This window comes from Octopus sinensis, linkage group LG1 (assembly GCF_006345805.1).
Source record: "Octopus sinensis linkage group LG1, ASM634580v1, whole genome shotgun sequence".
NCBI lineage: Eukaryota > Metazoa > Mollusca > Cephalopoda > Octopoda > Octopodidae > Octopus > Octopus sinensis.
In genome coordinates, this window is record NC_042997.1 from 205,172,352 (window position 1) to 205,187,351 (window position 15,000).

The 15,000-nt window shown below is 35.1% G+C and overlaps 3 protein-coding genes across 3 annotated transcripts in view; 2 read left to right on the forward strand and 1 right to left on the reverse strand.

Moving 5' to 3' along the window:
• LOC115209402 overlaps window positions 1-15,000 on the forward strand; it is a 215,593-nt gene that overhangs the window by 123,112 nt on the left and 77,481 nt on the right. The window lies entirely within an intron of this gene.
• The window catches only part of LOC115232382, a 137,672-nt gene that overhangs the window by 103,688 nt on the left and 18,984 nt on the right, over window positions 1-15,000 (reverse strand). The gene's annotated exons all lie outside the window — the stretch shown is intronic.
• On the forward strand, window positions 2-9,363 carry LOC115209416. The gene is made up of 2 exons (XM_029777831.2): window positions 2-82; window positions 6,879-9,363. The coding sequence occupies exon 2, from the start codon at window positions 6,889-6,891 to the stop codon at window positions 9,109-9,111; it is 2,223 nt and encodes a 740-aa protein (XP_029633691.1). The 5' UTR covers window positions 2-82; window positions 6,879-6,888; the 3' UTR covers window positions 9,112-9,363.

Below are 15,000 nucleotides of genomic sequence, written 5' to 3' on the forward strand. Positions count from 1 at the left end.
GATCTCATAATTGCTTCAATGATTTTGAATGTCTACTCAGAGTCAACGTGATCGGTGAGACGACTTATCAATCAGCTAAACTGTAAGTTTGAATTATGATACGTTTTAACTGTCAATTTTTCAAGACTCCCTCCCCACCTCTCTTACTTTCTCTAATTCTTTCCCTTTTAATTTTCTTATCTGTGTATATGCACATACACTTAAGTAACGTGCAACGTTTCGATAAGTCGCCAGCCATTTCTCATCACCCGCAGCAGTGGAGGCGCAATGGCCCAGTGGTTAGGGCAGAAGACTCGCGGTTGGTGGATCGCGGTCTCGATTCCGAGACCGGGCGTTGTGTGTGTTTATTGAGCGAAAACACCTAAAGCTCCACAAGGCTCCGGCAGGGGGTGGTGGCGTACCCTGTTGTACTCTTTCGCTCCAACTTTCTCTCACTCTTTCTTCCTGTTTATTTTTCCCCCGACTTCCTACGCAACCGCTGAGCCTGGATGCGCATTCATCCATCCGTCGATGCTCTCGGTGTCGGGGGGGGGGGGTTGACCTGCTTTCTCTCTTGCGGGTCTTACGAATAGCAAAGGACCACGTTTCGGACTTCTCCCACTACAGACAATCCTGAGGCGCGATCTTGCGAGCTCTGGGCCGAAGACCGCTTCGCTCAACAAACAATCAAACAAACAAATCACCCGCAGCAAGAAAGAACGGAGGTCTACGACATGCTCATACGTACATACATGCACACGCTCACATGCCGTACGCGCGCACACACACATACACACACACACACACACGAGTGACCCACTTTAGTCTCCTCACTCGTATCATTATCCAACCACGAGTATAATTACGGTCTGTCCATAGCGCTTAGCATTACCTCCCACTCTTTGGGTTTTCCAGACACCAATACATCTCATATATATATATTAGCGCTTAAATGCATGTATTGTACCATTTGAATAACTTCTAGTTATTGGTAGTGTTTAAATACATGTATTGTGTCCGCCTTTAAATACATGTATTGTGTCCGCCTTTAAATACATGTATTGTGTCCGCGTTTAAATAAATGTATTGTATCAGCTTTTAAATAAATAGTATTTATCCCTCACTAGATGGAGTACTTTTTTGTTGAGTTTTCTATCATGGAAAGGCATATATAATAATAATAATAATAATAATAATAATAATAATAATAATAATAATAATGATAATAATAATAATAATAATAATATAATAATAAAAATAATAATAATAATATGATAATAATAATAATAATAATAATAATAATAATAATAATAATAAAAATAATAATAATAATAATGATATAATAATAATAATAATAATAATAATAATAATAATAATAATAATAATAACAGACGATGGATTATTATCAGCTCATTACAGCTGTTTCTTACTAATTTTTTTTAATTCGAAGATGAGCGCAGGTTTATTCAACCCTACCTGGTGCATATTCTTTTATTTTTTATTTTTTATTTTACTTGTTTCAGTCATTTGACTGCGGCCATGCTGGAGCACCGCCTTTTTTTTAGTCGAGCAAATCGACCCCGGGACTTATTCTTTGTAAGCCCAGTACTTATTCTATCGGTCTCTTTTTGCCGAACCGCTAAGTGACGGGGATGTAAACACACCAGCACACAAACACACACACATACATATATATATATATATATATATACATATATATATATACATATATACGACAGGCTTCTTTCAGTTTCCGTCTACCAAATCCACTCACAAGGCTTTGGTCGGCCCGGGGCTATAGCGGAAGACACTTGCCCAAGATGCCACGCAGTGGGACTGAACCCGGAACCATGTGGTTGGTTAGCAAGCTACTTACCACACAGCCACTCCTGCGCCTTTTCAAGTATGCGATTCCATCTGAATCTTTATTATTATTGCTATTATTATTTATTGTCTTTACTCAGCTTCTAACGCTGGAGATATGCTACGGTGTCAGCTGTTCACTCCCAGTAAACTAAGGTAACACCCCCTTATTTTTCGAGTACCATCCGGAGTATTCGAGCGGTTCTAAGCAGTGCTGTTTTTTGCAAGTGCTCCACCCTTTTTGCAGTCTCTATTTGTTCCATGTACTTCTCAAGATTTTTACTCACTGTTCAATTATTGGTACTACTACCACCTTTTTCAGCGCTCACAACTGCTTAACCTCCCAAGCTAACCCGTCATAGCAATCGACTTTTCTTTCTTCTTTATCGCATACCTTGTTGTCAGCTGGGCAAGCTATATCTATGATCCAGCAACGTCTGATTTCTTTCTCAACGATATTCGTTTGCTTTCTTTCTCAATGAACACTATTATTATTATTATTATTATTATTATTATTATTATTATTATTATTATTATTATTATTATTATTATTATTAATATATTTAAAAAAGGATTGACATAACTCTTCCCAAAGGTAAACAGTCAAGACGAAGAGCGCGATTCGATTGTAAGATATTTTATTAGTTGAACGATATTTCAAGAACATGGTTTCAGACGCTGATTGATCGTGTCTTATCTATAATAATAATAATAATAATAATAATAATAATAATAATATAATAATAATAATAATAATAATAATAATAATAATAATAATAATCTGCGGCCTTAGATATTCTGAATGATAAATGGCAAGAAAAACCTCTCTATGGCAAATACCCAAAGAGAGCGAATAATGCAGATATTGACAAAGCCCTGACCCATCAATGGCTAATGGCCTCTGGCTTAAAATCTGAAACAGAGGGGTTTATCATAGCAGCTCAAGATCAATGCCTACCAACAAGAAACTACCGGGCCAACATATTAAATACCAGCAGCAGTCCAACGTGTCGTGTATGCCGGCAACAAAATGAAACCATTGATCATGTGGTCTCCAAGTGCAGTCTTCTAGCGCCTACAGAGTATCTCAACAGGCACGATAGAGCTGCACAATATATTCACTGGGTAATCTGCAAAAACCTGGATTTACCCCATGAAAAAAACTGGTGGGAACACAAACCACCCCCAGTGCTTGAAAATGACCACATCTCACTCCTCTGGAACTTCACCATTCAAACTGACAGAAAGATAGATGCAAATAGGCCAGACATCATATTGAAAGACTTCAACAAAGAACATGCCTCCTCATTGATATGACTGTCCCAATCGATATAAACGTATCTGTCAAGACCTACCAAAAACTGAGCAAATATAAAGATCTTGAAATAGAAATCAGCAAAATGTGGAAGCTGAAGACTAAAACAATACCTGTTGTCATAGGTTCCATGGGAATGATAGCAAAAGGGGCTGATAGCTACCTAACTCAGATACCAGGAAACCCCAAAATGGCAGAAATTCAAAAGATAGTGCTCATGGGAACTGCTCATATCCTACGCAAAATACTTTCTATGTAATCTCAAGGTTTAAAACAAACATTTGTTTTCTTTTTTTTTCAGACATCCACCAGTACAACACAAAAAACAACCAAATATATGGCACACTAGGCATAACAACAACGTGAACTTCCAGCCTGTTGTCTCTTGAGGTCTCCGGGTGAGACTTGGAGCCAACTTGTACAAATATAAAGCAAAATCAAACATAATAATAATAATAACAACAACAATAACAACAACAATAATAACAATAACAACAATAATAATAATAATAATATAATAATAATAATAACAACAACAATAACAACAACAATAATAATAACAATAACAACAATAATAATAATAATAATAATAATAATAATAATAATAATAATAATAATAATAATAAAATTATTGTATACAGTACTCAGGTGCACCACAACTTGTCAAACGTGCGTATAAAGCATCTGCAGTAATGTACAAATGTCTGGAAAGTGAACAGTGTATGACTCAGATACATGCTTGCATATGTATGGAGGGGAGAAAATCAGGTGTAGTGTTGGCCAATCTCAAGAAGCATGGAAGTTTTGAATGATGCAGTGCTCCGACAACTAACAACTGAACGATATTTCAACAGTACGTCTGTCTTTGTCAAGTTCAAAATAAGAGGTGAAAAAAATTCAAAATTACAGAAATTTAAACGTAAAGTATGAACGAGAGCAGCCAGCGTCCACACGTTGATGGGATAACATCATCAGTTTTTAAGTTACGATTTTATAACAGGTGAAAAGAAAAAGACAGAAAAAAACAGAAAAAAGAAGACGACAGAAAAAAGGAAAGAAAAGGAGAGAAAGAAGAATATCTAATCAAACAGTTTTGTATGAATTTGATGATATTCTCCTGTCATTTTATTCATTCCTCCAGGGCGTGATGTTAATAACCCACAAACATATTTCTCCTCATGCATTTTGAGAAGTGAAAGTGAAGCAGATTCAGAATATTTTCTGAGAATATGCACTTTCAAGTCTTCTTCAAAATTGCAGCGAAATGTTCTGCAAGTTTTGTCGAACTACTGTTATTGTGCCTGACGTCGAATCTGTGCCCATTAAACCTTTTGTTTAATTGTTCGAGATGACATTTATTTATTCGAAAATAAATGTCATCTACATTCGTAATATTCTTTTCTGTAATTAGTATTATTATTTATCATTACTTAATTAATATAGTAGTTTTCAGTCAAAACAATAACAATTGCTACAGTCATGACCAAGATTCCAAGAACATGGTTTCGGACGCTGATTGATCGTGTCTTATCTATAATAATAATAATAATAATAATAATAATAATAATAATAATAATAATAATGAAATTATTGTATACAGTGCTCAGGTGCACCACAACTTGTCAAAAGTGCGTATAAAGCATCTGCAGTAATGTACAAATGTCTGGAAAGTGAACAGTGTATGAGTCAGATACATGCTTGCGTGTGTATGGAGGGGAGAAAATCAGGTGTAGTGTTGGCGAATCTCAGGAAGCATGGAAGTTTTGAAGGATGCAGTGCTCCAACAACTAGCAATTGATGCCGGCAGTTTGTTCCATGCTTCAGCAACTCTTAGCGTGAAAAAATGTTTCCGAAAGTCATGGAAGGAGCTGTGCTGTTTTCTGACTTTATAAACATGTCCACGGGTGTTAGACAGGTGGAGTTTGAAGAGGTGCTCAGAGTTATTGTTTGTAAGATGGTTAATAATTTTATGGGTGTCTACCAAGTCAGCTGCCAGACGTCGGGGTTTCAATGTATCCTTGCCCAGGGAAGTAAGGCGTTCAGAATATGGCAAACGCCTGATGGAGGGTATTCCCTTGGTTGCACGTCGCTGAACGGCTTCCAGACGATATGTTTGTGCGTGTGTCTGTAAATGCTTATGCCCGCGTGTGTGTGTGTGTTTGTATGTATGTGAATGAGTGTGTGTGTGTGTTTGTATATATATATATGTGTGTGTGTGTGTGAGTGTTTGTTTGTATGTGTGGGAACATGTGTGTGAATGTATGTGTGAGTGTGTGCATGTGTGTGTGTGGGGGGTGTATGTGGGTTTGTGTGAGTGTTTGTGTGGGCGTGTGTGTGTGTGTTTGTGTGTGCATGGGTGTGTAAGTATGTGAGTGTGTGTGTTAGTGTGTGTGTTCGTGTTCATGTGTGTGTGTGCGTGTGTGTACGTGTGTGCGCGAGTGCATGTGCGTGTGTACCTTTATATTTGCAAGTGGTCATTCGAAGGTCACTGCTCCATCATTCGTTGAAAGAAAGAATTTGAACTAAAGATTTATAAAACTTGTTTCTTTTAATGAGATTCTTTATCTCTATAGATTCACACACACACACACACACACACACACACACACACACACACACACACACACAGATACATACATATATACATACATTTTCAAGAGACGTCATTGATGTCTGTCATTGTATTGAGAATGATGTCCCTAAAGTAGAAAAATCTCTAGCAACATTTGGGGCTTGTTTGAATTGAATAAATTGATGTCGCTGTGGTGGAAAAATCTATGGTTATTTAGCATTAGAGAGAATCCATTCCATTTTAAAAGAAGCTGTGATGTTTGTAATTTGAAAGACAGCCTCTTCTTGCAAGACGGCAGGGAAGTGGAGAGCCTCCCTGTATTGAGTGTTCCGTACCCTTCTTAGAAATGGGCCCCCGATATCAAAGAAGCGCCAATATCGATGGGTCCTCAAATATCGCGTGGGATCCCAATATCGCGGGGTCTGCCAATATCAAGGGAGCTCAGGAGAATTGTCCTTGGCACCCCTATAAACAGTGCAACATAGAATATCCTCTGCCTGTTACAAGACATTCAGTGAAGCATGGACTCGAAAGTCCGCATGAGAACACAGTGCCACTAAGAAACTTTACTAATTCAAAATTATTCCTAGCTTCATACATCTGCGTTTTCAATTCGAATATGGCCTGGTTCAAATGTCATTCCAGTTTCACAGGTTTTGATACAATTATTAACATTTATAAATTAGGAACAGAGTAAATCCAAAGATTGATTGCAATCACAAAATCCTCAAGAATTCACTAAACTTTAAATTAGAAAATATTACAACAAAAAATAGAGAGAAAGTTCGTTACAGCAAAATATAAACTATTCCTCTGCCTCGCTGGCCACAATACTTCTTTTTATTAGAAAAATAAACAATAAGATAGATTTACATTCAGTTTATAATGAATATTTTCCGGAATTTCTTGCAATTAAAATTTTCTCAGAACCCATTTAATGGTAAATGAAGAATGAATATAACAAAAATCAATGGAGAAATGGAAACAACAAAACAAGATTTCCTGGGATATTTCGACCAAAATATTTATGTATATTAATTAATTTACATTTTACTTTAAATAAATATTCTCCATTTCAAAAACTTACAAAATGAAGAAAATACATTATTCTTCATTAATTTGACTTGTTCAATCTTTCTTTATTTACAGATAACCAAATATGGCTGCCATGCAGACGATAACAGCAGCGACCAGTTCTCTTATTCTTTCAGTCATTCTTATTGTCACACTGACATCACTAAACATCGATGCGAAGGAACTCGACAATGATTGTGAAATTCAAATTTCTCCCAATGTCAGTGAGATTTTATTTCGTTTAGTAAAATTAGAAAAAAAGATTTTCAATTTTGAAGTTCATTTATCTGATAAAAAATTTGATAACCTACTAAACCCTATACCTTTGGATTATTTTGCAAATGCGAGACATTTTACCTGGATTCCAGATGAACCAGATGGTTTAATAGCATATAAAAAGTTTTTCTATGATTTCTCAATTCACTCTTTTAATTTGTTAGATGTCTACATTGCTAATCCAAGGATTGATATCAATATACACTGTAGAAAACAAAATATCCAGAGACATGATTTAATATATTTGATTTTCGAGGAACTGAAAAAAATCTTATTTATCCCTAAATTGCATAAAGGAAAATCTGGATACATGTGTTTTTATATAAATTTGTCTTATGATATGAAGAAGAACAACCCTAGCACCCTTGAAGCTTACAGAAGAATTGGTATAAACCGAGAGATACTGAAGAACTATTGCTGTGAGATCTATAAAAATGGAACCTATGTTTATCATCCCAAATCTATTTGTTCGGGAAAAATCATTGAAAATGCTATGTTTGTCAATTTTGAGAACATCGTTGGAGCCATTTTGTGGGCTATATTACCATTAATTATTAGCTTTGTATCAAAAGCTAAATTACCTTCATATTCCCGTCAACTCAGTCTGCGACTGTTTGCTCAAGATGAATTCTTATTTACAACTAAAAACACATTGCCACACGAATCAGAGTGGATCAATGAAAGCAATAATATTTACACATTCTCTCATTTTCTGTCTTGGTTGTTTTGCTTTCACCATTCCACTCTCTTAGCCTCAAGGCTGAGAAGATTCCTTTGTATTCTATTCTCTCTTTCAGTAATTTTCCTGGATCTTTTGATGCATTACTTCTTTTTGTATGAAACGATAGAAATACTTTTCCAAGATGGTATACCATTGGGACATCGCGCCTTAATATTAGGAATCCCAGAAAGTTATGAGAACACTGATGGCTTTTTTGGGGGTCCGTTTGCATGCTTAATCAGTTACGTATCTTTCAACTTTATCCTCTTCGTTCTTCCCAGTCGTTTAAGCGAGACTATCGCTTATAATACATTACATCAAAGATCCACTTTCACGTTTCTCATTCAAAATAAGAGATTATTAGAGAAGTATGGCAATTTAAATGTTTCTACTCTACAGGATTATGATCTACTCTATGCAATAATGAAAGCTAATATTTCTACTGCTTTAAACCCAAATTTCTGGCATTTAATAATTTATTCTTGGATTAATCGTATAAAGCAAACTTGGTTTTATTACGAAAAGAAAAATATTTTCTGCCAATTCATATTACTTTGGTTTTTCGTTGCCATTACAATTCTATTTGTTGTATTTTCTATCTGCGAATTTTTTCTGTGTCTCCTTTATTACGGAATCCCAACTGTTTATTTGATTTTAACTTTACCAGCAAGTTATTTTAGAGTTTATATTTTCCCCCAGTATTTGAATCCTAACTATATTTTCAAGATTATTTCTGTAATTCTAACTATTCTATCATTGCCGTTTTATCTATTATGGGGACTTTATTCAGTCTATATATTTCTTACAAGTTTTCAAGCCCTTTGCAACTATGTATTTTCAATAGGTATTGCAGTTCTTGCTAAGCCTGGTACTATTGGTGATATATGGTTTGCTGTAATGTTTTTTGTCTATGGTACTGCAGTTATAAAAGCTATTCAGAAACAATATGACTCTATACTTGTTCAGTCTAGAAATTTAACCCAAACTATTCGCCCGAATTTAGTTCAGTCAAAATACGGAGAGGAATTCATAAATGCCAAGCTGTTCAAGACGATTGTTAACCATCATTTTCCATTGAGATACGAGATTGGTAAATCCATTATAAAACTGTTTCTAATCGTATCTTTCTTCTTTGCTTGCAACAATGTAATAAATCGAAATGACTTGGCCTTATCAGCATTCACAAGGATTACTTTGATATTGATGACGTCTACCATCCCTCAATTATTGTCAATAATCAATGCTAACATTCATCTTGACAGTTCCCTTTTAGATAAAATTATTGAAACAATTAATGTGTTTAAAGAATGAAATAAATAACGAAGGATTTTTTTAATTAATCAATAAAAAATAAATAAATAATATTTTACTATTATTCTTTTCGTTTTTTTTATTTGTTTCAGCCATTTGATTGCGGCCGTGCTTGAGCACCGCCTCTTAGACAAAGAAATCGACTTTGGGACTTATTCTTTGTAAGCCTGGTACTTATTCTGTCTGTCTCTTTTACCGAACCACTAAGTAACGGGGACGTAAACACGCCAACATAGGTTACCAGGCTATAGTGGTGGGGGGACAAGCAGAAACACATAAATATATACATATTCATATACGACAGGTTTCTTTCAGTTTCCGTCTACCAAATCCACTCATAAGGCTTTAGTCGGCCCGAGGCTACAGTAGAAGACACTTGCCCTAAGTGCGACACAGTGGGACTGAACCCGGAATTATGCGGACGGTTGGGAAGAAAGCTTCTTACCACACAGCCAAACCTAGAAATTATTTCATCTTTTTTAAATACATTGTAAACTTTTAATAAAGCCGATCTCTATTGATATATATATATACAGAAACACAAAAAGCTTGACTGAAATATATGTAAAGTGTTACACATACCCAGCATCATAAATATGTACATGCATATGTATGGTAAATATACATGCGTAAATATACATATATATATATATTTATATATGTACGTATGTATGTATGTATGTATGCTTTCACGGCGCCGTTTTTACAATCCTGTAAATAATAATAATGGTATTTTCATATAAGCTCAGAGCTTATGTCGATCACCGTGCAATGACTAAGGAAAATAGTCTAATAAAGGGGCATATAAGCCCGCGACAGAAAAAGAAGGCTTTCCTATCTGCGTGGGGGTCGAACCCACATCCCTACTCCTATGCAGATAGGAAAAGCTTTTTACTGTCGAGAGCTTATATGTCCCTTTATTAGACTATTTTCCTTAGTCACTGCACGGTGATCGTCATAAGCTTTAAGCTTATATAACAATACCATATATATATATATATATATATATATATATATATATATATATATATATATATGTATGTATGTATGTATGTATGTATGTATATATATATGTATGTATGTATGTATATATATATGTATGTATGTATATATATATACATCTATATATGCATATATACATAAGTATATGTACATACTTACATCTATACGTATATACATATGAATATGTGGGAACAGTACGTCACGGAATGTAAACATAACAAACGAAATACCAATACATGGAATATGAACTTTCTTTGCAAAAACGAAAGAAACAAATGGAAAACAAAACAAGTAACATAACGAATGACCCTTCATCAGTTGTCGGCTGTTTTTCTAATCCGTATTTCGAGCAATTCAACGACAAGATACGCCTTCGATAGAACACTTGCTCTCACGAAGCAATTTCTATAAAATTTGGGATTTTGTGGTGATGTGGCCAACGCGGAGAAACAAGCTTGGACAGGAGACAGACAAGAATACGTCTGATTCCTTCAGCTGCAACAGAAAGAAAGAGAAAGAAAAAATATACGAGTGTGTATATACACATATAGATATATAGATATGCATGCTATTTATTAGAAACAAAGATTTCTGTTAAAACCCCAGGGGGATAACTTTACCACGACGACTATTATCATTACTGCTGCTAGTTATTGAACTGCTCCAGCCACTGCTATAGAAAACAGTCTTGACCACACTACTTAATTTACCATCACGGACAGTAGTAATTTGCCATCACAGACAGTGCCACTAGTAATGCCACGAAAATTAAAGGAAATTACCTGCTCTTGCAGGAAAAAAGAAAGTACACTATGAACGTTTATTTTAATAATTTTATTAATACCTTTTTCTCTACATCTTCCAATTTTTTTATAAGGTTTTTCAAAAACCGAAACATGTAAAACAAAAACATTTTTCTTTTAATGTATTTATAAAAAGAAATACAAATGTATCTAATTTTCGTTCTTCTTTTCTCTCTCTCTCTCTCTCTCTCTCTCTCTATATATATATATATATATAATATATATATATATAATATATATATATATGTACAGGGGTGATGGGTAAATCCTCGCTATTTACTTTTTTTATTTCACGCATGTGCATTCTTTTTTATTTTGTCGACTGCAAAGTATAACAGGGTAAGTTGGGCAATCTGTGAGAAAATCAGCACCATGGCGCAATTCACTCAGCCAGAAATTTTAAAATGACATGCTGCACTGCTTGGCATTCGCACCGGAAGCTCCAATTCGAACATTTCAGCGTGTTTGCATGTCAATCTGAGGACCGTGCAGAGGATTCGAAAAGAGTTGGATGAGTCTAAGGGTGATTACGAATGTACGGCAGCTCGGAAAACTCACTCTGATCATTCTGTTAAGAAAAGAACTTCTGAATTTGTTGGTGAGATCCAGGCCATGATTGACAATGATGCCTCCAAGTCAATCAGGTCCATCACCAGGGACATGGAAGTGTCTGAGTTTCTTATCGGGCAGGTAGTGCATGAAGACATTCAACATTCCTCATACAAAATGAGAAAAGGCCACTTTTTGTCCCAAGCCCTCAAGGACAAGAGGAAACACCGCGCCACGAAGCTTTTGAACAAACCCAGTCATCTCCTCCAACTGAACATGCATTGGTTTTTCTCAGACGAGAAAAAATTTCTGCCAGGATCAGATGGTGATAAAATTCAAACATTCAGCCAACATCCGAAACTCAACTCGAAGGCCTACATCAAGTGCATGGAGGAGGTAGTGCTGCCCTGAGTCAAAAGAGTGGCTGCTGGAAGACCCGATGTTTGGCAACAGCACTCTGCACCATGCCGCATAAGCAACAGTACTCAGTCTTTCCATCTCCTTATTCGTTTACTCCCTTCCTCTTTGTTGTCATCTTATTGATATATACCATTCTCATTTTCCATATTTTCCCCCCTTATTTTGTCTCTGATGACGGAATATCTCGTATTCGGGGAGATATCCCACAAACAGCTGTAAGATCATGAATTTCTTCCTGTAATAATATTGTATATGACTTGAGTTGTTTGCCATTATGCGTGACGTCCTGTTATATATATATATATATATATATATATATATAATATATATAAAACTGAAATGCGTTTTTACCGCTTGGATCGCATTCAATGACACTACGCCCCGTCCGATTCGCTCCAAAATTTACAGGGACATGTAGAATGAGGTGACGAAGCTCGTGGGCTACCTTAGAAATCCCTATCTTAAAAGGTGTGGTTGCTAGGGGCCATCTTCCTCACTCACGCTATTTCCTCCTTTCCCTCTCTTACTCCCCTTCATCTATAACTTTGATAATGCCATTACCGTTATTTAATGTATTCCCCTCAACTCCCTTTCACTTTCCCTTTATAAGTTCGTCTGGCGGCTTTCTTTGATGTATCTGTTTGCATTCATAGGGAGAATTATCATCGCTATCAACAACACGCAATCATGAGAACAAATATTATGAATCAGGTATTCATTGCGTTCATTTATATGTGTGTGTGTGTGTGTGTGTGTGTTCGATATATAAATATGTATATATAATGTATATATACAAAGTGCATATATCTGTATTTATGTATATTAAACTTTTTAATACTTTTTGATAGTTATATATATTTTTAAACAAATTATAAATATAATTTAATAATTTTAATTTTAAATTTAAATAATTTAAATTTTTCAATTTTATATATTTTCTATATTATATTTTTATTTTTATGTTTTTGTTTTTGTTTTTTTTTTGCCTATTAGTGGTTTTATCTCTAATTCAATTTATACATATATATATATAATTTGTATATATAATGCGTGCACACACACACACACACACACACACACACACACATATATATATATATATATATATAATGTGTGCATTATGTGGTCGGTCGGTTCTGCTGAAAATATGCACACCTATGAACCCTTTCGTTACTATATTTCTGACCAAAATACACCCCTTATGTGTTTCAATTAATTTCTAACGTAATCATAAATTTAGTCTGGTTTCATTAAACAACTATAACTTTTTTATTTATCGATATATTAATCTGATTTTTGGAAGATAATTTAATGAAATATTCTCAACCAATTCTATACTATAATTTTTGTCACAAAGTGACTCTAATTGCAGGTAGATACAGGTAAATTCAACAAAATATAAAATTATTAAAATTTTGTTCAAACATCGCTATAGAAAATGGGTTATTAGCTAATATTCAATTGGGTATACAACAAAATTTTACGATAGAATTTGTTATTCTGGGTAACTTTCTGATACCCATGATAATATTTATGGCAAAATAGTCTTAATTTCATTTAAGGTTGTGGGAAACCACTTTCTATCCTTTCTTTCGCTTTGTTTATATTTAGCGTAACGGTTCGTTTCCGCCGTAATGATTTCAAATAGGCTCATTGGAAAAGTAAAAAGAAATAGTCTAAAGCTTTACTCTCCTGGGAAAATCTGTGGCTTGGTCCAGTTTCTTCAGAAAAATCACCGAAAGAAACAGTTTTTCAATTTTCACTCCATTCAGGTGCCAATTCATTTTCTTTATCGCTGTCGGAGCTCTCGAATTCACTGTTTTCACTTTCGGAAAATGAAACATCAGATTCATTATCAAATACCACGTGCTTTTTTTTTTCAGTCATAGAGTTAGATTTATCAAGGTCTTCAGTAGAAAATCCTTCGAATTCTGACTCGCTGCTTGATATGATGAAATTCGTATCCATTTTTTGTCAGAATTACAAAGTTTGAAAACACAATAGGAACAAATTTTGGAAAAAAATCTCCCATAATTCACGGAATTAAAATTACACTTCGATCGTTGTACAAAACTGTAGTTGAACTGTTTACGAAGTATAATCACGTGTTTTCACGAATGTAATAAAGAGATTTGCTCTGATATTCTCATTTAAATATGAATAGGTAAATACGGACGGGTTTGGGCGGTTTGGTCACATTAACCAAAATTTTTTTCGGGCGGCTTTGGGCGGTTTGGTAACGAAAGGGTTAAAAGTGCTGGCAAGTTTGCATGACAACTATTTTTTTCCTCAAATGAAAGGCATGACCTCTAGGAAAAAATTTCTCATCTTATAAAATGTGGCCCCAGTAGACCCGAATGAAATCGGGTTATATTAACCAAAAGGTAAAAAGGGGTATAAATGGGGCTGGAAGGGGATTAAAATTTAAAGGAGCGAGTGTTTAGGAATTCTCTGTTACATCAAGCTAAAACATTTGCGCCAGCCTTTTAATCTTCAATGTGTTGCCGTCCATGATGAAGAGGTTTTGAATGCTTGCCATGGTAAGTCTACTGTCGTGAGAAAGAATCACTTCAAAACTTGGTGTTTACGAATTTTCTTTTCCATCAAGTTCAAAATTTTACGCCAGCCGTTAAACTGTCAATACGTTGCTGTCCGTCGTTAAGAAATGCCAGTCATGGTGACTCTACTATCCTCAGATTCTATCCCTTCAAACTTTGCTTTCCAATATTTTATTATTTTTATTCAGCTCGCAAGTTCGTCTGTCCCTTTTAAATGTTAGTGTTTTGCTGTCTGCCTTGAAGCAGACATTTCCGTTGTTACTGCCTGATATTTATGATTGATCTTTCTAAATATTTTATTTCTCAACTTACTCAAGATCTTTTGTTGTTTATAAATGGGAGAGAAATAGATAAAGATAGAGAGTAAGAGAAAGCGAGGGAGAGAGAAACAAAGGAGAGAGAAACAAAGAGGGAGAATTATCATCATCATCATCGTTTAACGTCCGTTTTCCGTCCTAGCACGGGTTGGACAGTTTGACCGGGGTCTGGGAAGCCAGGAGGCTGCACCAGGCTCCAGTCTGATCTGGCAGTGTTTCTACAGGTGGATGACCTTCCTA

Bases quoted from the DNA above. Each gene is read 5' to 3' on its own strand.
- LOC115209416 (XM_029777831.2), top strand. From the start codon at position 6,889: ATGGCTGCCATGCAGACGATAACAGCAGCGACCAGTTCTCTTATTCTT.